Raw genomic sequence first — 27,386 nt, forward strand, 5'->3', positions numbered from 1 at the left:
GTTAATGGGTCGGTAGCTCTTCGGGGATAATGGGTCTTTGCCAGGTTTAGGGATTGCAACCACTTTGGCCTTTTTCCAGACAGAAGGGGTGGTTTTCTGTGCTATGCATGTGTTCAGCATCCCCACAAGCCAGGTCTTTGTGTTAGGTCCCAGGTGCTGTATCATTTCTGCCAGTATGTCATCAATCCCTGCTGCTTTTCCGGGTTTAAACTTTCCCATTGCAGTTTCAAGTTCTTCTAGGTCGAAGGGTTTGGTTTCAGGGCTGGCTGATTGTGGTTGGTCTGATACCACTGTGCGATGGTATTCTATGTGGGTCGGTGGCGGTGTTGGTTATGACTGTTGGCCACCAGTTGTGACCAAGACCGCCACCGACCCACAGGAGAATACCATCGCACAGTGGTATCAGACCAACCACAATCAGCCAGCCCTTAAACCAAACCCTTCGACCTAGAAGAATTTGAAACTGCAATGGGAAAGTTGAAACCCGGAAAAGCAGCAGGGATTGATGACCTACTGGCAGAAATGATACAGCACCTGGGACCCAACGCAAAGACCTGGCTTGTGGGGATGCTGAACACATGCATAGCACAGAAAACCATCCCTTCTATCTGGAAAAAGGCCAAAGTGGTTGCAATGCCTAAACCTGGCAAAGACCCATTATCCCCAAAGAGCTACCGACCCATTTCCCTCCTATGCATCACCTACAAGCTCTATGAGAGGCTGCTACTCCAACGCCTCGTTGCCACTCATAGATACCAAGCTGACTAAAGACCAAGCTGGTTTCCGTCCTGGCCGCTCCTGTGCTGGACATAGCTCAACCTCACCCAACACATTGAGGATGGGTTTGAGGGAAAACAAATAACTGGAGCAGCATTCAGAGATCTCTCTGCTGCCTACGACACTGTCCAACACCGCACAAAGGTCAGGAAAAGCCTCCTCAACAACAGGCGCTTCTATGTCCAGTTAAATGACCAGAGGAGTAAATGGAAAGCCCAAAAGAACGGCCTCCCACAAGGTAGCGTGCTCGCCCCCCCTCCTTTTCAATATCTACACAAACGACCAGCCACTACCCAATGCCTAATGCCAGCGTTTCATCTGCGCCGACAACCTCTGCATTACCACCCAACAAGCAGACTTCCAGAAGATTGAGTCTGTCCTTGAAAGTGCCCTCCAAGAAATGTCAAGCTACTACAATACAACCACCTGAAACCCAACCCATCAAAAACCCAACTATGCAGCTTCCACCTGAGGAACCCAGACGGGGAAAAAGAACTGAGCGTCACTTGGGATGGTCACAAACTCTCCAACCATACCCACCCCATGTAACTTGGAGTTACACTGGACAGGACACTCTCCTTTAAAAAAACATCTGGAGAACACAAAAGCCAAGGTCAACACCCACACCCGTGAAATAAATGTTTACACACCTCATTCAAGTTGCAGGCAGGCTAGCTGTCTACCTTGATCGCCGTCCTAAGAAAGAAAGACAGAAAAAGAAACACACACATTTAGAACGACTTAAACCCTCTATATTTAATAAAACAATTCTGGACAGGAATCCTGTATTGCAGGGGTGCCCACATTTACATTGTGATCTACCAGTAGATCACAAAGGCTGTGCAGTAGGGCCGGGACTAATTGCGATTAATTTAGATTAATTAACTACAGAAAAATTAATCGCGATTAACTACAGATAAATTAATCGCACCTTTTCTTTCACCGCGGAACGTTTCTCACTGGGCGCTTTTCTATAGTACTGAAAACAGGAAATAATAAAAAGTCACCCCATTTTGTGTTGCCTAGAACTGGAGGTCTGACAAAAAACAGTAACAATATGAAGTAAGTACAGCTTTGTGATGTCACTGAGATGTACTTGTTACTGTTACAAAACAATTTTCAGACCTCCAGTTCTATAGGCAACACAGAATGGGGTGACTTTTATTATTATTTCCACAACAGGTATATTAATGACAGTAAAATGTTGAAAATGAGTGGTATCCTGTAGTCACTATTCATTGATTCACTGGGATACCAAAAAACATAAAAAAAAAGGTTTCTCGCTGTTCTCGGGTTGAATATTGATATGCGATTAAAATGCGATTAATCTAGATGAATTAATCGCAAAGCCTCTGATTAATTAGATTTAAAAAATTAATCGAGTCCCAGCTCTACTGTGCAGGTATGGCATGCCCCTGTATATAATCTATCACTTGAATTAAGGTGACTTGATTGATTGACATAAAAAGGCCTGTCAGCTCAAATATTGCACACAAACATCAGTAGCATTACAAAGTTATTGTGACAGTAATAATTGCTATAGTGTGTGTTCAGTAACAGTGTTAAGTAACGGGAATATTCCTGTCTCTCCAGCTCTTTAATAAATAGAAAGGGGTTTTAAAATAAAAATCAGGTATGTGACACATTTTCAGCCAATCAGGAGAAAGTAGCTATTTATGAGCTTAATGTTCCAGTTCTATTTGTGTCTGTTACATTACAATTCCACTTGTTTAATCTGTATCCTGACTGCGTTCCTGATTGGATAAAATTGCCGTTTCAGAAAAAGTTATCTCTGTTACTGAACAAACACTATAGCAATGATTACTGTCACAATATAGAGCTATTTAACACTGTTACTGAACACACTCTATAGCAATGATTACTGTCACAATATAGAATTATTTAACACTGTTACTGAACACACACTCTATAGCAATGATTACTGTAACAATATAGAGCTATTTAACACTGTTTCTGAACAGACTCTATAGCAATGATTACTGTAACAATATAGAGCTATTTAACACTGTTTCTGAACAGACTCTATAGCAATGATTACTGTCACACTATAAAGCTATTTAACACTGTTACTGAACACACTCTAGCAATGATTACTGTCACACTATAAAGCTATTTAACACTGTACTGAACACACTCTATAGCAATGATTACTGTCACAATATAGAGCAATTTAATTTAGGTAACCAAATGGACTCCAATAGTAGATCTTTACACTCTCAATAGTTTAATTGTTAAGCATCTGCTTAATTTCCCAAAAAAACAGAGAATGTAGAAGATTGCTTTTAATCCTTTGTTGTATGTATTACTGTAGGAGAGCGGTTAGTGACTGTGCCTTATTAACATTAGTGCCTGGGATCTTTTCCGGCCAATTTCAAAGAATGTTTGTTTGCTTCCCGACAATTTACCAGAATGTTTTGTGCTTTTACCAACCAAACAAAACTCTTTTCTAACCTGACGCTGCCAGATGGGGGCGGTATTAAGCTGTGAAACAAATTTGTGTAGCAAGCTTCTTGGATCTGGCAGCGTCAGGTCAGGTTAGCTCTTTTCACCTCTAGTCGATCATTTATTCAGCATTTGAGCCACGGACCACCATTGTGAGAGTCAAAATGGTAGTCCGTGGCTCAAACATGTCGCCTATGAAGTTACTTCTTGTGTTTATAAATGATACTACTACTTTACAAAACAGTGATCCAGTAGCCGAGTGGTTAGAATCGATGGTTAGTGAACGTAGGGGCCCGGGTTCACTTCCCAGTCGAGGACTTAGTTTGTTTTCTTCTTAACAAACAAAACTGTTTTTGCTTCAAGTCGAGGTCCTTTATTCATTCAGTATCTGAGTCACGGACCGCCATTTGAGGCTCAACAAATACTGAATGAATAATGGACCTCGACGAGATGCTAAAACAAATGTGTTTTTTTGTAAGAAAGAAGAAAAACTCTCAGTCCTCGAGTGGGACTAGAACCCGGGCCCTTTGGTTCACTAACCCCCGACGATAACCGTTCGGCTACTAGAACACGGTGTTACAGAGTAGTACGAACATAATATATAAACATCACAACTAGTAACATCATATAAAGTGATAAAAGATGTTTGAACAACAACAACAACAACGTTTAAGTATTAAATAACATTTCATTGCTTACCTTGCTGCTGCGGACACGACGACGAGGCGGCGGACATGGTGACGTGGCAACTATCCAACAAACACTGACCAAACCCACCTCCACGTTTCTCTTCCGTATTTGAAGGGGGCCGTCACTTCCTTCCGGTGTGACGTGGGGCCACGCCCGCGAGTTTTTTGCCGCGAGTTTCTTGTAGTCACATTGTAGAATGTAGTCCTCTTACGTTACATCCGGGTCCCGTCCGCCTCTATAGCTACATATGATTCTGAACGCGTGAATCTTTTTTATTTTTTTTTATTTTTTACAATAACGTTATTTTTCAGAAAGGAAGCCATTGAGGGTTAAAATGGGTCTTAATGCTTCCAACTCGAGTAGAATTATTAATGTAACCGTAAAGTGTAAACAAGAAAATGTATGACGTGGAGCTTTCTTGAGTAAGACCCGGAAGCGGGTTACGTCACGGCTTAAATAGTCAATAGAGAACTTAGTCCCCTTCCAGGCAGCGTCCTCAGTGGTCTAGCGGTCTAGACGCCCGACTTTTGAAAACGAACTTTATATAACTTCACGGGTTCAAACCCCTCTGATGTTTTTCTCAATCATTGATTCACAATACCAGAATGCACGTTTATTTAATCATAAATACATGATTCAGACAGCCCTGTGATTAAACCTTCAGCATTACACACTGCAACCAACCACACTGTGGCTGCCTTTTTATTCACAATGCAACGCTATTGTAGCCTACTCCTAATAAATAGTGTGTATAAATTGGCTGATTTTATTTTTTATTTTGCACGTCACTTTCTGACTTTCCAAAGGAAACGTTTTAATGCCTTATTGCTGTGTTGTTGGTGATTTGTGGATTCGTTTTTAGATCAATCAGGGATCTGTTAATAACTTAATATTGACTGTACTGCAGACTGCAGTTGTTCCCAAATCCACATTTGTTAAGCCCCCATTAGCCCCCCATTAGACACTACTTGATAGGCCTATGTATCAAACAAATTTGGCTAATAATAAATTAATTAACATAATTTCAAACATTAAACCATTTAAACTTCTTCACCTGAACTGAACCAGCTCGGTGAAATAACTCAGTACTCAAACATGTTAATTGATATCAATTTTATTTATAACTGCCAATGTATGTAAATGTACAACGCACAAATGTCACCATAATAACCAAACATGTATTTCTACTTGATAAACCTTATTTATTGGAAGACAGAGCACTTGCAGTATGTATATATTTTGAGTCTATACTTTTGTTCTAAATACCTGCAAATTGACAAATTGTACATAACTCCTGTACTGGACGCTTTATCGTATAAAGAAAATAAAATAAATAACCAGACCACGTGATTAGAGAAAAAGTCTCTGCAAGCTGAAAAAACAGTTTCTTACCCAAACTTACAAGTGAAACTCCAGTAGTATTTAACACGGTTCTGACCTGAGATCAGATTCATACGAGGTTTCCGCCGGACAAACACTGGGTCTGATGAACCCATTCTGACCCGAGATCAGATTCTAAAAATGTCAGTCGATTTTTCAAAAATAGCAGACCTACAAGCTCGTATCGCGCCACTCGGTGGCGCGATATGAGCTTGTAGATCTGCTATTTTTCAATAGCTAAAGCATAACATGATGCTCCCGTTCAGAATGGGTTAACACGGTTCTGAATGTGAAAATCGGACATAACATTTCTATGTTCTGCATCCAGAGCCATACTGTAAAATAGCCTCACAAGAACTATGCATACATTTCACCTGGGCTGGTGGTGATTCACATTAAATGCCGGCAAAGCTATCTATCCTTTAATCACTTGAAACATGTGAATTTTTTGAAAAATCGAAGACACTTTTAGAATCTGATCTCAGGTCCGAATGGGTTAATAATGAAACTGTCAGGATGTAATAGACATTTTTAGAATCTGATCTCAGGTCAGAATGGGTTAATTACAAAATGATATAACAATAACTGAACGACTTCTACAAACATCTGTCAAAGGCATCACAAATAAAGGCATACAGATGTACATATATAGTGCCATCTAGCGGTGAAGAAGAGAAGACAGCCTGATTGGGATTGCATTTTTTCCAGTCCATTAGGTTTTTAGCCAGTTTATCTAAGAGCTTAACATCACTGGCTCCTCTTTCCCCTCAAAAGGGAGGTGGAGAAAAAGTAAATGGAAGCAATCCCTTCAAAGCTGGTGTCCAATGAACTCACCTCCTCCAAATACTTCAGTGGAGACTTTTGACTTCCCATTACTCAACTTCAACCGAGCTCCCCCCCACCCCCCCACCCCATTTCCCTCACTGTATATTGTATATTTTCCCAGTGCTTGTATATTTTCCCTTTTTTGCTTCCCATATGATGAATTCCTGTTCTGTTCTTTAGCTACATAGAAATGTCTATTTGTATGTCTCTAAATGGTTGTATGTCTTTAAATGTTTTGATGAATTGAACAATGTGGACCCTGTTGTAAACAAGTGTAATGCTTAATTGGGTCGTCCACTCACAGTTGACAGTCTTTGTATTGAGTTTGTGCTTAAAATGTACTGTAAATTCTACAAACTGTTAATAAATATTTCAATCAATCAATCAATACTATGCAAGAATTATAAAGGCACATAACGGCAAAAACCCACTGAGCAGACTTTGATTATATTCAACATGTCTGATGAGACTTAAGTGTCCATCACTTTTACAAATCCTGGAAAATAACAGACTCACTTTTTCAACATATAGGCTAACGTATAAATGAGAATTAAAGGAGCAATGCTGAATCCAACAAAGAAAAAAAAAAAAACTTGAATGGAATAAATCCGATGCGAATTAGCAACCAAACGCTATCAAACATCTGCCCTTAATTCCTTCATTTTGGAATTCTGGATTCACCGTTCAGGAACATTTTACAAACTAAAACTCTCATCATCACCGGCTTGATAAACAATTATTTCTTGGCTGAACTACCCCGTTACATGTGACTTTGTGTCCCTATAGGCTTTCCGCAGTACCTGGTTTTCATTAGAAATTAAACAGCCGCTGGACTCATCTAATTGGCAGCCGAGGTACAAACACCAACTCAATAACTGTGAGTGGACGACCCAATTTAGCATTACACTTACACTTTACAAGAGGGTCCACCTTGTTCAATTCACCAAAACATTTATAGAGACGTAATGGACACTTCTATAATAGTCAAAGAACAGAGCAGGAATTCATCATAAAGGAGGTAAAAAAAGGGAAAAGAAACATACAGGCCTACAGTGGGGGGGGGGGGGGGGGGGAGGGGGGGGGAAGTTGCTTGTCAGTTTTTCCTCTGAAACCATGCACTACACACCAGTGTTGTTTTTGGCAGCAAATTTAGATTTTAGTTTTAGTCATTAGTCTTTTGAATAGTTTTCATTTATTTTTAGTCACATTTTAGTCACCTGGAATGTCTTAGTGTTAGTCTAGTTTTAGTCGACTAAACATCATAAGATTTTAGTCGACTTTAGTCGACTTGGTTTTTATTTAGTTTTTTATTTAGTTTTAGTCAGTGAAAAAATGTATAGTCAACGAACATTTTTCGTCTTAGTTTTAGTCGACGAAAACAACACTGGTCCACTCCACGGTTGGCCCTATAGTTGACATTTCCCTGCTCCGACTGTCGTGGAGAAAGACTTTTGCGAGCATTCGTTGACAAACCTCGGCCAAGTCTGATGTCTTCTTTAACCCATTCTGAACGGGCACCCATTTTGGTGTCGGCATCATGTTATGCTTTACCTATTGAAAAATAGCAGATCTACAAGCTCATATCGCGCCACCGAGTGGCGCGATACGAGCTTGTAGCTCTGCTATTTTTGAAGAAATCGAAGAACGACTGACATTTTTTTAGAATCTGATCTCAGGTCAGAATGGGTTCATCAGACCAGTGTGTGTCCGGCGGAAACCTCGTATGAATCTGATCTCAGGTCAGAATGGGTTCATCAGACCAGTGTGTGTCCGGCGGAAACCTGGTATGAATCTGATCTCAGGTCAGAATGGGTTAAACACGTCGGGTGCCAAAACAAGGAGGAGCGATTGCATCTGCCTGCCATGCAGCATTTCTTTTCCATGATGACCTTGAGGAATGATGGAATTAAAATTGCTAAATTATCTAGGGACTTACTGTCCCGGGTCCATGCATGAAGCACTTGTTTTCAGAATGCCATGTATTGCATATTTCTCCAGTCTCTCCTCGCTTGTGCAGAAGACACCCTCAGTTGATGTTTTGGTTATAGCCCATTTTGGGTGGGAACCCCTTTTGGTGTTATGTTATGCTTTAGCTATTGAAAATCACACCCGTGTGAACTGAGTGGTGCAACTCCCCCACCCCCCCCCCACACCTCTCTCTCTCTCATTAGCAGGCAACAGTGCAGCACTATCCTTCTCTCTGTTTCTGGCACAACTGGCACAACAAACTCATAGCGCGCCATGGCGTATACTACGAGCTTGTAGGTCTGCTATTTTTGAAAAATATATTAAAAAAACGACTGACATATATAGAAACATAGCTTTTTCAGAAAACTGTCAGGATATAGAAGACATTTTGTAGAATCTGATCTCAGGTCAAAATGGGTTAGGAGGCAACTGCGAACTGAAGCAAGGGTTATGTTATCAAGCTGCTGTTTGTAATAAACCGTCCGGTTGTGTTTTTACCAGTTGCTTAGGGCAATGGCCATTATTTATTCGACATTTGATCAAAGTTTTTCTTTTCTTTTTTTTTTAAGTCACTATACAGTATGAGTCAAAAGTAGCATACAAAAATTGTTGAGATTTTTTACCCCGCCCTCCCCCCAGAGTTCACGCTCTGAAAGAGCCACAAACTCCCGGTCTTGTATTTGTCAGAGACATGTGAGCAGTGTTGTTTTCGTCGACTAAAACTAAGACGAGAAATGTTCGTCGACTACCTTTTTCCACTGAAGAAAACTAAATGGAAACTAAATGAAAACTAAGCTATGGTGACTAAAACTAAGACTAAATATACTGACAATTTCGTCAGCAAATAAAAACTAGACTAAAATGTTAGGAAGGGACTAGTGGACAAGAGATCCAGTAGAAGTAATTTTACACTTGGTTAATTTTGCTGAAATTTTGCTGAAAATAGCCGATCTACAAGCGCACAACGCGTCGCAGCGCGACGCGTTGTGCGCTTGTAGATCGGCTATTTTCAGCAAGTGTAAAAACAGTCCTTACGACGGCATCAAGACCCGCCAAAATACATTTTAGTCGACTAAATCAACTGTAGATTTAGTCGACTAAAATCTCATGACATTTAGTCGACTAAAACTAGACTAACACTAACGCATTCCAGGTGACTAAAATGTGACTCAAACTAAATGATAACTATTCAAAAGACTATGACTAAAACTAAAATCAAAATTTGCTGCCAAAAACAACACTGCATGTGAGTCAGTGACAACATATTTATATATATATAGGCCTATTATCAGAAGAAAAGATTAGGTTACCTATTTGGGTTGTATCTTAGGTATAGCAAAACATAAAAAATGGCATCAAAAGCCTTACAGTTTTTCCACGATTGTTAACACACGTTTTTCACAACCTATAACGGCATTCTCAAAACTGCACACACAATTTACAATTTACAATTTAGGCATTTAGCAGACGCTCTTAATCCAGAGCGATTTACATTAAGCAAGAACAAAAAAGCATGGGAATACATCACATAAAAACATTTATCATGAAACATGCGTAAGCTAAGAAAGTAACAGTGGAATATCGATATAATGAAACTATACATATAAACTATACATCTATACTACTATGCTATACTTATGTACTATGATGTGCTATGACTACATACAATGCAATAGTGCTGTCTACATAACATGCTATAAGTCTGTATCAAATTCTATCTAAGTCTACAGAAATGCTATCTAAGGGGGTATAGGGTAAGTGCTATGGGCCATGATGGAGTCTGAAAAGGTGGGTTTTCAGACTACGGCGGAAGATTGGGAGTGATGCTGCAGTTCTGACTGCAATGGGAATTGCATTCCACAGTTTTGGAGCCAGAAGGGAGAAGAGTTTGGGACGTGTGGAGCGTTGTCCCGGCACAAAACCGAAGTGTGTGCAACAACTGAACATTGTGTAGTGTTTGGACAACAAAAGGTATTAAATGTGTAATTGACATCAGAGTGTAAAGAAAGGCCAAATCTAAGCCCGCCTTAGATTTATTAGATTTCTCAGAATCAATGGCCAGAACCTTATAGTTTATAGTCTATCTATCTATCTATCTATCTATCTATCTATCTATCTATCTATCTATCTATCTATCTATCTATCTATCTATCTAAAGAAAGTCAGAGTCTAAAGCAGATAAAGGGAGTGTGGTGCAAGTTGTGTCGAGCGATTATTTATTAGGTACATGAAGTGAAGGTTGTGCAAATTGGGCAAAAACTAACAGGTGACTTATCACTAAACACTTACAATCCAAAATACATTATTACGTCCCTGAGGGGAATAACGGGAAAGTAAATAACATGAGGAAAGGTTTTTAGCTCAGTCCCAAATATGCAAACCTGCGAGGAACAGTCCTCAGCCAGAGTGACATTATGTTGTCTGCTATACCATCATCACACATCTTAAGTAAAGATTAATACAGTAGCCTACGTCTTCAGCCAGAGTGACATTATGTTGTCTGCTATACCATCATCATCACATCTTAAGTAAAGATTAATACTAAATCCCCTCTCCCATTAAATAAATCGGGGCGTGGAAAAGGTTTGGTATTTTAAAAGATGTTGGAAAAGTGTTGGAACTCTGTTGTATCCACAGATGGGACTAAAGCTGTAGTCTGGCACCCTTCGTTCCCTGCTGGCCCCCACCCAGTTCTCGCTAAACTCTGTCCACATATTATGGTCCCTTAAGGTGTGTGTGTGTGTGTGTGTGTGTGTGTGTGTGTGTGTGTGTGTGTGTGTGTGTGTGTGTGTGTGTGTGTGTGTGTGTGTGTGTGTGTGTGTGTGTGTGTGTGCACGCGCACAGTGCTATAGCTCTGGAAAACTCTGGATTCTTGCGGCGGTTTTAACTGGCATACCTCCTATGTCCTGGCTGCCTCCTGTTAGCAGATGATCAACTACACACACACACACACACACACACACACACACACACACACACACACACACACACACACACACACACACACACACACACACACACACAGGCTGATATACACCCTCTCTCTCTCTCTCTCTCTCTCTCTCTAGCTGTGCCCCCAAAGCCCCCCCCCCCCCCCTCTGTATACACACTACAGACCATGCCTTCATTTACAGTGATTCATAATGTATTCCCAAATGGAAAAGGCAAAGCCTGGCATCACAAGTCTCTAATATGGCCGGGTTATATGTGTGTGCGTGTGTGTGTGTGTGTGTGTGTGTGTGTGTGTGTGTGTGTGTGTGTGTGTGTGTGTGTGTGTGTGTGTGTGTGTGTGTGTGTGTGTGTGTGTGTGTGTGTGTGTGTGTGTGTGCGTGTGCGTGTGCGTGTGCGTGTGTGTGTGTGTGTGTGTGTACAGTAGCCCTACAGCACCACTCAGTTCAAACAGGTTTGATTTTTAACCCATTTTTGGTGGGTACCCCTTTTGGTTGGTTTTGAACGTTATGTTATAATTTAGCTTAGCTATTTAAAAATAGCAGATCTACAAGCTCATAGCGCGCCACCGAGTGGAGCGCTACGAGCTTGTAGGTCTGCTATTTTTGAAAAATCATGAAAATGTGCCTCAAATTTGGAATATATCTTTTCTGAAAACAAACGTTTTTAACTCAAATCTTTGCTTCTGTACTGTGTGTGTGTGTGTGTGTGTGTGTGTGTGTGTGTGTGTGTGTGTGTGTGTGTGTGTGTGTGTGAGAGAGAGAGAGAGAGACAGAGACAGAGACATGCCTGCAGGCTGCCACCGTAGGCTGGCACCCTGGTGTTAACACAAAGAGTGGAAGTAGGAGGTCATTAGAAGAAAAACAACAGGCTTTCCTGTTGTTGGCTTCTGGGCGGGGGGGGGGGGGGGGGGGGGGGGGCAGAGAGAGAGAGAGAGAGAGAGAAGCTGAGCATGTAATGAATAAAGAAACTCTGTGCCAAAGATTCAGGGATGTGCTTTTTTCAAACTGTTTTCAAGGATTTCTTCTTTTTTTTTGAGGATGCATGGGGTGGGTGAGTGGGTGGCAGGGGGGGGGGGGGGTGCACTACAGTGCACGGCTCCCATTCATTTCTTTCTGTGTTTCTGACTCAGACGGTGCTCTCTCTCTCTCTCTCTCTCTCTCTGGTCTGGATTGCAAACCAACCTCTGCAAGTGAACGAGAGTCAGAGAGAGAGAGAGAGAGAGAGAGAGAGAGAGAGAGAGAGAGAGAGAGAGAGAGAGAGAACGTACTGGTGGTGCGTGAAAGGAAAGGGCAAAAGAGTGGAGTGGAGGGGGGGTAAGGAGAGGAGGACAGGAGAGGGACGGAAAAACACACACACACACACACACACACACACACACACACACACACACACACACACACACACACACACACACACACACACACACACACACACACAGAGAGAGAGAGAGGGAGAGAGAGAGAGAGAGAGAGAGGGAGAGGGAGAGGGAGAGGGAGAGGGAGAGGGAGAGAGACACAGAACAGACACAGAATTAAGAGGCGACTGCTATTTGGGAGAAAATGGAAACGGCCGTCACTCTCATTTCTACTTTGTGCCTGTGTTCTCTGGTGCTCTGCGTCCCCACGGGGACTAACACGGCCACGCCGACACAGGTGAGGACTGTGTGTGTGTGTGTGTGTGTGTGTGTGTGTGTGTGTGTGTGTGTGTGTGTGTGTGTGTGTGTGTGTGAGATAGAAGTACCTTTCCTTTCAAGTGTAGGCCTATAGGCTACATAAGTAAGTTATACATAGCTGCATGCTGCAGAGTCAACTACTACTTTGTAATAATTGGTTACAGGAAATTACAAAATACTTCACTCATTTTATAGGCCTATATATTTTCAATACATAAACATGTGCTTTCTCTTTTTCCCTCCAATAATATATTGTCATTGTTTTTTTTTTCAATCTCAATTGCATTTTGCTTCATATTGGCCCAGATGAAGATGTAAGTCTCGATGTGATAATGATTACAATAGCACACATCTATCATTTATGTTACTTTCATCATGCTTTCAAATTGTTTGCACATCCTGTGTGTGTGTGTGAGTGTGAGTGTGTGTGTGTGTGTGTGTGTGTGTGTGTGTGTGTGTGTGTGTGTGTGCCTATACTGATTCAGTATCTCTGACAAATGTCCCCGTTATGCTATGAATGTAAAAATGCAGTCCTAATCCATCCATTTGCTGCATATAGTTCTGAGTGAGTCCTCGTGCATCTGGAAAGACTCACTGTTCTCAGCACTGTACTGTATGTATCAATGTGTCAGATTTGAAGGAAAACAGTAAAAAATGAAATAGCTTAACACATTAAGACCTGCGATTCCCCATCTCAAAATATTTTGTTCCAGGGACCTCCAGCAGCAAAGATATGAGTTCAAAATGTTCGCTTCAACATTTAAAAAGAATATAGGCCTATATAAATTTCAAAGATTTGCACAAATGTTCTCATTTTTTCAAAAATATCAGATCTATACCAGCTCGGATATTTTTAAATAGCTAAAGTATAAAATAAGTTTTTTTCGCTCAAATCTAAAAACATGCTGTATGTTAATCTGGACCCCATGACATGATAATCAATCAAATCAATCAAAATAACACACTGGATATTTGTCTATATTTCTGGTGGGAGAAAAAAAAAGATGGCTCTATACCAAATGGACCCTTGGCTTGTACGAATTGAATAGGCTACAGATCTTTAACTCTTGAGAGCGTAAAATGAAACCAAATGGACCATTCATTTTACGCTCTAACTGTTTCACGGTTGTTTCACAGTTAGATGTCTCCAACTGTGAAACACCTCAAGTATGTTTCACCCCCCCATTGCCCTTTTTACCCATCTGTGTCTGTAAACCTGCACGATTCTCAGCCTTCTGTATCCAGTGTCATATCATAATTATCTTGCTGTACTGCAGAACATGATGCCACGCTAATATCTCACTGTACAAAACTACTATGAGTGAGTGAATGAGTGAGAAATAAACCCATCTTTGATCTTTCGTTTCCGACCGCCTGCCATCCGTCACTATAATGTGGTGGAGAGTTGGTTCTTCTAAAATGGATGGTGAGATGATTTAAGATTTAGATGTGGGTTTTTTTCTTTCTTTTTCTGAGAAGCTTTACTTTAACCCATTCTGACCTGAGATCAGATTCATACGAGGTTTCCACTGGACACACACTGGTCTGATTAACCCATTCTGACCTGAGATCAGATTCTAAAAATGTCAGTCGTTCTTTGATTTTTCAAAAAATAGCAGACCTACAAGCTCGTATCGCGCCACTCGGTGGCGCGATATGAGCTTGTAGATCTGCTATTTTTCAATAGCTAAAGCATAACATGATGCTGACACCAAAATGGGTGCCCGTTCAGAATGGGTTAATGTAGTTGAGCAGATTTGAAATTTAATGTAGTTTTTCTTTTTGTTGAGGCTTTTTTTAGTCACATGTGTAGTTTGTAGGTACAGTATAATGTTATTCGTGTGTTCTCAATCATCGTGATTGTTTTCTCTTCCATGTGTTACTGCATGACAACCATATTTCTCTTTAGGCTACACATTAAGTATCTACAATAAAGTTCCTACCTATACCCAAACCTTTCATCGCAATAGAGCGTCGCAGTCCCGCCCCCTTTCATGACGACGCCAGGCCCAGGAAATGAATCTCAATGCATTTTTCCCCATAGACATTTCAAAACATATTTATTTAAAGACCTTTTAAGCGATGTACGAAGCCAACTCGACTCGTGACAAATCATGACAACAAACACACACAATATAATGTGACCAAACAAATAATTACAAAGAAGAAAAACAACAAAAAAGTGTTTAAACCTGATGTTTTTTTTCTTCTACTTTCTAATTCTGTGTTTGGCCCCAAAACATTGTGTTTATTGTCATGATTTGTCATGACGAGAGTTGTCTTTGTCCGCGGTGTAATCGTCTTTAAATAAATACTTTCTGAAAAGTCTATGAGGAAAATGAACGGGGATTCATTTTCCGGGTCTCTCGAGGGGGGCGGGGCTGAGACGCTCTATAGTCTATAGGCATCAGTTTTGTAAGGTTGGCATGGTAAAGATGATACAGTAGTGGTGGTGACGATGTTTTTAGATACTACAGCACGAGTACAGTATAGCCCTACAGCACCACTCAGTTCAGACAGGTTTGATTTTTAACCCATTCTGGGTGGGAACCCCTTTTGGTGTTTTAAACGTTATGTTATAATTTAGCTTAGCTATTTAAAAATAGCAGATCTACAAGCTCATAGCACGCCACTCAGTGGCGCACTATGAGCTTGTAGGTCTGCTATTTTTGAAAAATCATGAAAATGTGCCTCAAATTTGGAATATATTCTTTCTGAACAAACGTTTTTAACTCAAATCTTTGCTTCTGTGCTGTGTGCGTGCGTGCGTGCGTGTGTGTGTGTGTGTGCGCTATAGGCCTCTATGGCGGGGATAAAGAAAGCTAGAGGAGATGTTCCAGATGACCTCGTAGAGCCTGACCCTGAACCCACCAGCCCTGTGTCAGACTTTGAGAACACATACAACTACATCTGTAAGTACAACTTAGTACCCATACAACTACATCTGTAAGTAATACATACAACTACATCTGTAAGTAATACACACAACTACATCTGTAAGTAATACACACAACTACATCTGTAAGTAATACACACAACTACATCTGTAAGTAATACACACAACTACATCTGTAAGTAATACACACAACTACATCTGTAAGTAATACACACAACTACATCTGTAAGTAATACATACAACTACATCTGTGAGTAATACATACAACTACATCTGTAAGTAATACATACAACTACATCTGTGAGTAATACATACAACTACATCTGTAAGTAATACATACAACTACATCTGTGAGTAATACATACAACTACATCTGTAAGTAATACATACAACTACATCTGTGAGTAATACATACAACTACATCTGTAAGTAATACATACAACTACATCTGTAAGTAATACATACAACTACATCTGTAAGTAATACATACAACTACATCTGTAAGTAATACATACAACTACATCTGTGAGTAATACATACAACTACATCTGTAAGTAATACATACAACTACATCTGTAAGTAATACATACAACTACATCTGTAAGTAATACATACAACTACATCTGTGAGTAATACATACAACTACATCTGTAAGTAATACATACAACTACATCTGTAAGTAATACATACAACTACATCTGTGAGTAATACATACAACTACATCTGTGAGTAATACATACAACTACATCTGTAAGTAATACATACAACTACATCTGTGAGTAATACATACAACTACATCTGTAAGTAATACATACAACTACATCTGTGAGTAATACATACAACTACATCTGTAAGTAATACATACAACTACATCTGTGAGTAATACATACAACTACATCTGTGAGTAATACATACAACTACATCTGTAAGTAATACATACAACTACATCTGTAAGTAATACATACAACTACATCTGTAAGTAATACATACAACTACATCTGTGAGTAATACATACAACTACATCTGTAAGTAATACATACAACTACATCTGTGAGTAATACATACAACTACATCTGTAAGTAATACATACAACTACATCTGTGAGTAATACATACAACTACATCTGTAAGTAATACATACAACTACATCTGTGAGTAATACATACAACTACATCTGTAAGTAATACATACAACTACATCTGTGAGTAATACATACAACTACATCTGTAAGTAATACATACAACTACATCTGTAAGTAATACATACAACTACATCTGTAAGTAATACATACAACTACATCTGTAAGTAATACATACAACTACATCTGTAAGTAATACATACAACTACATCTGTAAGTAATACATACAACTACATCTGTGAGTAATACATACAACTACATCTGTGAGTACAACTGTCCCACTTATTACAACTACATCTCTAAGTACAACTGTCCCACTTATTACCCACAACGCGTATATCTATCCCATTTTGAATCTGAGATCAGATTCTAAAAATGTCTTCTAAATCCTGACAGTTTTCTGAAAAAGCTATGTTTCGCGCGACAGTACCTTTTATGTTTTGCAGAAGAGGCAAACTAATATATTGTTTGTTTATAAATGTGTAAACATTAAACATTATTGTACTGTAAAAAGGTCTCTTTTCCCTTGATCTTTATCTTTTTTAGTAGTAGTATTATAGTATAGTATAGTATAGTATAGTATAGTATTAGTTGACTATAATTAGATTAATTCACAATAATCAACACCAACACTTTAATTTAGAACACAAATCCCAAATCAAATCATACAAATACGTGTTCAATCAATCATTCAAACAATATTAGTTTGCCTCATCTATAAAATAGAAGTCTCTCTCTCTGTCTCTCTCTCTCTCTCTCTCTCTCTCTCTCTCTCTCTCTCTCTATCTCTCTCTCTCTCTCTCTCTCTGTCTCTCTCTCTCTCTCCCCCCTCCCTCCATAGTGTCCAGACTGGCCAGCATGGACCAGGCCATCCACAAGCTGAACGTTGGTCACTACACCTTGGACGTTAAAGTCAGCCAGTTGCTGGACCGTCTCTCCCGGATGGACAGTGAGATGATCCCTTTTTTTCTATTTACCCTAAAGCCTATAAACCCTAATTCATGTTTCCTTTGGCCAGGAATATGTGTGTTGCTATAGTTCTAAAGCCTAAACCCTAATTCATGTTTCCTTTGGCCAGGAATATGTGTGTTGCTATCGTTCTAAAGCCTAAACCCTAATTCATGTTTCCTTTGGCCAGGAATATGTGTGTTGCTATAGTTCTAAAGCCTAAACCCTAATTCATGTTTCCTTTGGCCAGGAATATTTGTGTTGCTATCGTTCTAAAGCCTAAACCCTAATTCATGTTTCCTTTGGCCAGGAATATTTGTGTTGCTATCGTTCTAAAGCCTAAACCCTAATTCATGTTTCCTTTGGCCAGGAATATGTGTGTTGCTATAGTTCTAAAGCCTAAACCCTAATTCATGTTTCCTTTGGCCAGGAATATTTGTGTTGCTACAGTTCTAAAGCCTAAACCCTAATTCATGTTTCCTTTGGCCAGGAATATGTGTGTTGCTATAGTTCTAAAGCCTAAACCCTAATTCATGTTTCCTTTGGCCAGGAATATGTGTGTTGCTATAGTTCTAAAGCCTAAACCCTAATTCATGTTTCCTTTGGCCAGGAATATGTGTGTTGCTATCGTTCTAAAGCCTAAACCCTAATTCATGTTTCCTTTGAATATGTGTGTTGCTATCGTTCTAAAGCCTAAACCCTAATTCATGTTTCCTTTGGCCAGGAATATGTGTGTTGCTATAGTTCTAAAGCCTAAACCCTAATTCATGTTTCCTTTGGCCAGGAATATGTGTGTTGCTATCGTTCTAAAGCCTAAACCCTAATTCATGTTTCCTTTGAATATGTGTGTTGCTATCGTTCTAAAGCCTAAACCCTAATTCATGTTTCCTTTGAATATGTGTGTTGCTATAGTTCTAAAGCCTAAACCCTAATTCATGTTTCCTTTGAATATGTGTGTTGCTATAGTTCTAAAGCCTAAACCCTAATTCATGTTTCCTTTGAATATGTGTGTTGCTACAGTTCTAAAGCCTAAACCCTAATTCATGTTTCCTTTGAATATGTGTGTTGCTATCGTTCTTTCTCCAAACATGTCAGATATTGGTCAGGATAATATGGTCAGCTACACCAGCCGCCCGGCCAAACAAAAACATAGGTTTCTGACCTGATATGAACTAAAGAAAAACAGGGAACAAACTTAAGTCCTATACACTCCTATAGGCTGTAATGTAAACGGAACACCACATATGGCAAAAGATCTGTATACTGTAACTAACAAACAAACACAGAAACAAAGTGCTGGTGTGTCTTCTGGAGACTGCATGGTTATGAGTACAGTACACTTCTGATGACCGGTGAGTGACGGCCATGTTTTTATAGTGCACATGTACACAAGAGCCAATCAACAGCAGGGTCCTAGTAGTTACTAGGTGGACATTCAGACATCCCTTTCAGTCACCAAAGGACTTTCAGTTACCCAGGGTAACTGGACTAAGGAAAGGAAAGGTACCATGTTTACCCAGGGTAACTGGACAAAGGAAAGGAAAGGTACTATGTTTACCCAGGGTAACTGGACTAAGGAAAGGAAAGGTACCATGTTTACCCAGGGTAACTGGACTAAGGAAAGGAAAGGTACTATGTTTACCCAGGGTAACTGGACTAAGGAAAGGAAAGGTACTATGTTTACCCAGGGTAACTGGACTAAGGAAAGGAAAGGTACTATGTTTACCCAGGGTAACTGGACTAAGGAAAGGAAAGGTACTATGTTTACCCAGGGTAACTGGACTAAGGAAAGGAAAGGTACTATGTTTACCCAGGGTAACTGGACTAAGGAAAGGAAAGGTACTATGTTTACCCAGGGTAACTGGACTAATGAAAGGAAAGGTACTATGTTTACCCAGGGTAACTGGACTAAGCTCAAGAACTTGTTTACAGCCAGGCCCTGCTCATAGAACATTTCATGGTAGGGGTTCAATGCCTTGTCCAAGGGCACTTCAGCGGTGGTAATTTTAACGTGCCGGTAACTAACTTTTTTATTTAAAGACCATATAAGCGTCGTACAAAGCCAACTCTTGTCGTGACAAATCATGACAACAAACACAATTTCTCGGGCCAAAACAAATAATTAGAAAGTAGAAAAAAAACGGCAGGTTACAACACTTTTGTAATTATTTGTTTGGTCCAAAATATTATATGTGTTGTCATGATTTGTCACGACAAGAGTTGGCTTTGTACGACGCTTATATGGTCTTTAAATAAAAAAGTTTTGAAATGTCTATGAGGGGGAAAAAAATGCATTGGAAACTATTTCCTGGGCCTGGCGTCGTCATGAAAGGGGGCGGGACTGTGACGCTCTATTATAATGTGTTTGAGTACAGAATGAACTGTCCTCCTCCCTGTCGTCCCTGTCGTCCCTCCCTGTCGTCCCTGTCGTCCCTCCCTGTCGTCCCTGTCGTCCCTCCCTGTCGTCCCTTTCTGTCCCTCCCTGTCGTCCCTGTCGTCCCTCCCTGTCGTCCCTGTCGTCCCTCCCTGTCGTCCCTGTCGTCCCTCCCTGTCGTCCCTGTCGTCCCTCCCTGTCGTCCCTGTCGTCCCTCCCTGTCGTCCCTCCCTGTCGTCCCTGTCGTCCCTCCCTGTCGTCCCTGTCGTCCCTCCCTGTCGTCCCTTTCTGTCCCTCCCTGTCGTCTCTTTGTGTCCCTCCCTGTCGTCTCTTTGTGTCCCTCCCTGTCGTCTCTTTGTGTCCCTCCCTGTCGTCTCTTTGTGTCCCTCCCTGTCGTCTCTTTGTGTCCCTCCCTGTCGTCTCTTTGTGTCCCTCCCTGTCGTCTCTTTGTGTCCCTCCCTGTCGTCTCTTTGTGTCCCTCCCTGTCGTCTCTTTGTGTCCCTCCCTGTCGTCTCTTTGTATCCCTCCCTGTCGTCCCTTTCTGTCCCTCCCTGTCGTCTCTTTGTGTCCCTCCCTGTCGTCCCTGTCGTCCCTCCCTGTCGTCCCTTTCTGTCCCTCCCTGTCGTCTCTTTGTGTCCCTCCCTGTCGTCTCTTTGTGTCCCTCCCTGTCGTCTCTTTGTGTCCCTCCCTGTCGTCCCTCCCTGTCGTCTCTTTGTGTCCCTCCCTGTCGTCTCTTTGTGTCCCTCCCTGTCGTCCCTCCCTGTCGTCTCTTTGTGTCCCTCCCTGTCGTCTCTTTGTGTCCCTCCCTGTCGTCTCTTTGTGTCCCTCCCTGTCGTCTCTTTGTGTCCCTCCCTGTCGTCTCTTTGTGTCCCTCCCTGTCGTCTCTTTGTGTCCCTCCCTGTCGTCTCTTTGTGTCCCTCCCTGTCGTCTCTTTGTGTCCCTCCCTGTCGTCTCTTTGTGTCCCTCCCTGTCGTCTCTTTGTGTCCCTCCCTGTCGTCTCTTTGTGTCCCTCCCTGTCGTCTCTTTGTGTCCCTCCCTGTCGTCTCTTTGTGTCCCTCCCTGTCGTCTCTTTGTGTCCCTCCCTGTCGTCCCTTTGTGTCCCTCCCTGTCGTCTCTTTGTGTCCCTCCCTGTCGTCTCTTTGTGTCCCTCCCTGTCGTCCCTGTCGTCCCTCCCCGTCGTCTCTTTGTGTCCCTCCCTGTCGTCCCTGTCGTCCCTCCCTGTCGTCTCTTTGTGTCCCTCCCTGTCGTCCCTGTCGTCCCTCCCTGTCGTCTCTTTGTGTCCCTCCCTGTCGTCTCTTTGTGTCCCTCCCTGTCGTCTCTTTGTGTCCCTCCCTGTCGTCTCTTTGTGTCCCTCCCTGTCGTCTCTTTGTGTCCCTCCCTGTCGTCTCTTTGTGTCCCTCCCTGTCGTCTCTTTGTGTCCCTCCCTGTCGTCTCTTTGTGTCCCTCCCTGTCGTCTCTTTGTGTCCCTCCCTGTCGTCTCTTTGTGTCCCTCCCTGTCGTCTCTTTGTGTCCCTCCCTGTCGTCTCTTTGTGTCCCTCCCTGTCGTCTCTTTGTGTCCCTCCCCGTCGTCTCTTTGTGTCCCTCCCTGTCGTCTCTTTGTGTCCCTCCCTGTCGTCTCTTTGTGTCCCTCCCTGTCGTCTCTTTGTGTCCCTCCCTGTCGTCTCTTTGTGTCCCTCCCTGTCGTCTCTTTGTGTCCCTCCCTGTCGTCTCTTTGTGTCCCTCCCTGTCGTCTCTTTGTGTCCCTCCCTGTCGTCTCTTTGTGTCCCTCCCTGTCGTCTCTTTGTGTCCCTCCCTGTCGTCTCTTTGTGTCCCTCCCTGTCGTCCCTGTCGTCCCTCCCTGTCGTCTCTTTGTGTCCCTCCCTGTCGTCCCTGTCGTCCCTCCCTGTCGTCTCTTTGTGTCCCTCCCTGTCGTCTCTTTGTGTCCCTCCCTGTCGTCTCTTTGTGTCCCTCCCTGTCGTCTCTTTGTGTCCCTCCCTGTCGTCTCTTTGTGTCCCTCCCTGTCGTCTCTTTGTGTCCCTCCCTGTCGTCTCTTTGTGTCCCTCCCTGTCGTCTCTTTGTGTCCCTCCCTGTCGTCTCTTTGTGTCCCTCCCTGTCGTCTCTTTGTGTCCCTCCCTGTCGTCTCTTTGTGTCCCTCCCTGTCGTCTCTTTGTGTCCCTCCCTGTCGTCTCTTTCTGTCCCTCCCTGTCGTCTCTTTGTGTCCCTCCCTGTCGTCTCTTTGTGTCCCTCCCTGTCGTCTCTTTGTGTCCCTCCCTGTCGTCTCTTTGTGTCCCTCCCTGTCGTCTCTTTGTGTCCCTCCCTGTCGTCTCTTTGTGTCCCTCCCTGTCGTCTCTTTGTGTCCCTCCCTGTCGTCTCTTTGTGTCCCTCCCTGTCGTCTCTTTGTGTCCCTCCCTGTCGTCTCTTTGTGTCCCTCCCTGTCGTCTCTTTGTGTCCCTCCCTGTCGTCTCTTTGTGTCCCTCCCTGTCGTCCCTTTGTGTCCCTCCCTGTCGTCTCTTTGTATCCCTCCCTGTCGTCTCTTTGTGTCCCTCCCTGTCGTCCCTGTCGTCCCTCCCTGTCGTCTCTTTGTGTCCCTCCCTGTCGTCTCTTTGTGTCCCTCCCCGTCGTCTCTTTGTGTCCCTCCCTGTCGTCTCTTTGTGTCCCTCCCTGTCGTCTCTTTGTGTCCCTCCCTGTCGTCTCTTTGTGTCCCTCCCTGTCGTCTCTTTGTGTCCCTCCCTGTCGTCCCTTTGTGTCCCTCCCTGTCGTCTCTTTGTGTCCCTCCCTGTCGTCTCTTTGTGTCCCTCCCTGTCGTCTCTTTGTGTCCCTCCCTGTCGTCTCTTTGTGTCCCTCCCTGTCGTCTCTTTGTGTCCCTCCCTGTCGTCTCTTTGTGTCCCTCCCTGTCGTCTCTTTGTGTCCCTCCCTGTCGTCTCTTTGTGTCCCTCCCTGTCGTCTCTTTGTGTCCCTCCCTGTCGTCTCTTTGTGTCCCTCCCTGTCGTCTCTTTGTGTCCCTCCCTGTCGTCCATGTCCACGTCTCTTTGTGTCCCTCCCTGTCGTCCCTGTCGTCCCTCCCTGTCGTCCCTTTCTGTCCCTCCCTGTCGTCAACGCATGTCCAGCTAAAGTGGGGGAGTTGGAGGACAACATCCATGACGTGGAACAGTACAGCAGGGATAACCGCAAGGAACTGGGGAGACTGGAAGGTACTGTTGTCGATTAAATAATCTTGCAAAGATGAAGGAATGACGAAGTGAAGTGTTGAGAATTTATTCAGAAGATTCGGCAGAGTAACAACATACAGAGAGTGAGGAACAGGCCTCTTTGCCTGTTCCATCAGCCCCTCTGGGTGCAAGCCTCCTCAACCCCATTCTCAGACAGTCCTTATAGTCTTGTCCTAACAGAGATGCCACACTGAATGTCCATATACGGATCTGTGCTAAACATAAGGGCGACACACAAATAAGTATACCTTTGCTGACAGCGTGGAGGAGTCATGTCAGCTGTTGGATTGACAGCTGCATGAATTAGACTGAGCACATTGGTGAGCAAAGAGACTTAATGGAAGGAAGATAAATACACAATAATGCATATATCTGGCACTGTAGTTGGCATTCTAAAATTACAGTACCCGAACAGAACAGACTGTTCATTTCCCTGTATCCAGGTTGCCTTTTATAGCGTGGAATTGTATTATTTTGAGGATTATTTCCCTCATACAGTAGGCTACTGTATATGTTTCCTTGTAAGGATTCGGTTATGTTAAAAATAAATGTCCGAAGCAGTAAGGTGCCAGTGTAAAAACTAAGAAACGTATTAAGCCATTTCAAGGGGCGGGATCTACAAGCTCGTAGCGCGGCACCGAGTGCCACGCCACGAGCTTGTAGATCCCGCCCCGAAATGGCTTAATACGTTTCTTCGTTTTTGTTCTTGTAGATCTGCTATTTTTGAAAACAATTGTGAAAATGTGGCACAAATCTTTGAATATATATATTCTATCAGTGCGAACTTTTTTAACTCAAATCTTTGTTTCTGGGGAGGGGGGGTCGGCGGCCAAATACAGATAATTCTGGGGGTCCTTGACATGAAAAAGGTTGAGCACCACTGATATAGAAACATAGGGTTTTCAGACAACTGAGAGGATTTAGAAGCCTTTTTTTTCTTTTTCTAAATGTAATCCATTCTGGGCGGGAACCCCTTTTGGTGTTGGCATCATGTTATGCTTTAGCTATTGAAAAATAGCAGATCTATAAGCTCGTAGCGCGCCACCGAGTGGCGCGCTACGAGCTTGTAGGTAATCTCAGGTCAGAATGAAAAACTGTCAGGATGTGTAGAAGACATTTCTATAGAATCTGATCTCAGGTCAGAATGGAAAACTGTCAGGATGTAGAAGACATTTCTATAGAATCTGATCTCAGGTCAGAACGGGTTGATAAAACATTCCTCCTCATCTTCCTCCTCCTCCAGGTTGCCAGAAGGGTCACCGGATCGGCTACAAGTGCTACCTGGTGTACCGCGCCTACCGCGACTACGCCGGGGCGTCGCGCAAGTGCCTGGAGCGCGGCGGGCGCATGGCCATGCCGCGCGACCGCCGCGAGCAGGAGGCCCTGGCGGACTACGTGAAGGCCTTCTTCCACCCGGGGAACTGGCCGGTGTGGCTGGGCGTCAACGACCTGCGCGCCGAGGGCCTGTACCTGTTCGACGACGGCTCGCGCGTCTCCTACTTCCAGTGGCGCCGGCACTTCCTGTCCAGCCAGCCGGACGGCGGGAAGCGCGAGAACTGCGTGGCGATGTCGTCGGACGACGGCGACTGGTGGGACCACTACTGCGACCGCACCATGAACTACGTCTGCGAGTTTGACGACAGGGTGGCGCTCTAAATGAAAAAATAATAATGAATGAACTACGCGGATTTGTTTTTATTTTTTATCCCGTTCAGGACGGTCGGGAACCCCTTTTGGTGTTTTTAAGCATTATGTTATACTTTTTTTAGCTATTGAAAAATAGCAGATCTACAAGATCGTAGCGCGGCACTCGGTGCCGCACTACGAGCTTGTAGATCTGCTATTTTTCAAAAATCGTAAAATTGCGGCACAAATCTTTGAATATATGTTCTTTCAGAGCGAACGTTTTTCACTCAAATCTTTGCTTCTGAGGGGTTCCTGGAATAACATATTTTCAGATGGGGGTCGGTGGCCCACTTACATTATAGTTTTTGGGGGTCCTTGACATGAAATATTGAGCATACATATTGCATATTGATACAGAAACATGAGGTATTTCAGAAAACTGTCAGGATTTATAGAAGACATTTTTTAAATTTTGACGTCAGGACTAAATGGGTTAAATATGCCTATAGCTAATCTCTATCAGGGTGGCGCTCTAAAAAATGAATGACTCTCTGAATTTATAGCAATACAGTCTCATCAAAGTTGGTGTTGTGACTTTATATATTCTACTTCCATGAGCGGGAGGAGAGGTGGTGGAGTTAGCTGCTTTAGCAGACATTTTGAGGGTCCCAATGGAATTAAGAGGTCTCACGGTGCTCAATCTAGGTCTGTTTTTATAATTAGCTTTTTACTTTAGCTATTGAAAAGTTGCAGATCTACAAGCTCATAGAACTTGTAGGTCTGCTATTTTAGAAAAATCATGAAAATGTGGCGCAAATCTTTGAATATACTGTATATTCTTTCAGAGCGAATGTTTTTAACCAAATGAGGCTTCTGGGGGGGGGGGGGGGGGGTCACTGGAACAACATATTCTCAGATGGGGGTCGGCGGCCTATTACATATGATCTTGGGGGTCCTTGACATGAAAATGTTTGAGCACCACTGACATGAGTTTTTCAGAAAACTGTCAGGATTTAGAAGACATTTGTCAGGCCTAAATGGGTTAAGCTCAAAATGTCTTGGGGGCCCATTTCCTACTCCTCACTCTCCTCAGATGTTGATATTGATTGTACTTCTGAATATTTATAGTTTTAGCAACGTATACTTCCCTTTTAAATATTTAAAAATGAGTGGAAATCTTTATACTGGAAGGGAAAGTCATCACTTTGGCTCTCTGGTGGTTGTGTTCAAAGGTCAAAGGTCTTAACATCTCCCTGGTAAAATTCACTGTAAAGAAATATACAAGTCCCTAAATGTCTATTCCGTTTTTGTTTATTTACTGGGATGGCTTAACGACTACTTTCTGTTCAATTAAGTTTAAAATCCTGTGTCCTTGGCAGAATAATCACGTTCTTATAGAGGACAGAGATATGTTCTTAATGTGTATGTTCTAAAATAACATATTAGATTGATATCTTAACTATAAATGCAAGTCGCTGTACGTATACATCTGTACGTCTGTAATCCACTTAACTCGAGAACCGTCCGCCCCACCGACAGGGGGTGCAGAGCCCGGTGTCGAGTCGGTCGGACCCACGGTTGTCCGGAACCGCCACAAAAGGCCTGATCTACCCAGGCTCTGGACAGGGGCCCCTTCCCAGTGTCCATATATATGGAGCTGGCCATCTGCATAGATTCCATATTTGGGCATGCCTGACAAAGAACTCCATATATGGGGCATATAAGGGACACAGACATAATATCTGGGTGGGGCATCCATGCATTTCCAACTTGCATCGTTCCAAGAGGGCAGTGCCCAACGGGCACCGCTCTAGTTCTGTAATAATTTTACTTTAATGAATAACAATGTAATATTATAATAACATGTTATACTATTACACTTTATTACAGTAGTAACTATGAAGCTTTCAATCAACTCAAGTACACTAACCCATTCTGAACGGGAACCCATTTTGGTGTTAGCATCATGTTATGATTTAGCTATTTAAAAATAGCAGATCTACAAGCTCATATCGCGCCACCGAGTGGCGCGCTACGAGCTTGTAGGTCTGCTATTTTTGAAAAATCGAAGAACGACTGACATTTTTAGAATCTGATCTCAGGTCAGAATGGGTTAATCAGACCAGTGTGTGTCCAGTGGAAACCTCGTATGAATCTGATCTCAGGTCAGAATGGGCTAATTATGAAAATGCAGATTGTCTATCATACCGTGTACTGATAGAGGGCGCTGCAGCTTGTGTTTACTCGTGACATTTTGGCTGCTAAAATACCAATTTGTTTGTGGCATTATTCCGTAAAAAAAAGTATTCAACCCATCTCCTGCTTGTGCTTCATTGTTGTTTTCTGAAAGTAACCCAAAAGAATAATAGAACATGTTATTTGGCACAGAAAATAATATTGTTATATACTTTATTTGATCTAATAAAAATATGCATTTTTTTGTATTAACTTTCCACACTGTAGCCTATAATATATATACTACAAACTAAA

The 27,386-nt window shown here is 42.4% G+C and overlaps 1 protein-coding gene across 1 annotated transcript; it reads left to right on the forward strand.

Moving 5' to 3' along the window:
- Positions 1-12,523: 12,523 nt before the first annotated feature.
- Positions 12,524-25,756, forward strand: clec11a (C-type lectin domain containing 11A). The gene is made up of 5 exons (XM_083791037.1): positions 12,524-12,707; positions 15,525-15,639; positions 17,602-17,709; positions 23,169-23,252; positions 24,514-25,756. The coding sequence occupies exons 1-5, from the start codon at positions 12,615-12,617 to the stop codon at positions 24,924-24,926; spliced, it is 813 nt and encodes a 270-aa protein (XP_083647163.1). The 5' UTR covers positions 12,524-12,614; the 3' UTR covers positions 24,927-25,756.
- The last annotated feature ends 1,630 nt before the right edge of the window (positions 25,757-27,386 follow it).

Source organism: Protomyctophum parallelum, assembly GCF_964188405.1.
Source record: "Protomyctophum parallelum genome assembly, chromosome: 19".
NCBI classification, from domain to species: domain Eukaryota; kingdom Metazoa; phylum Chordata; class Actinopteri; order Myctophiformes; family Myctophidae; genus Protomyctophum; species Protomyctophum parallelum.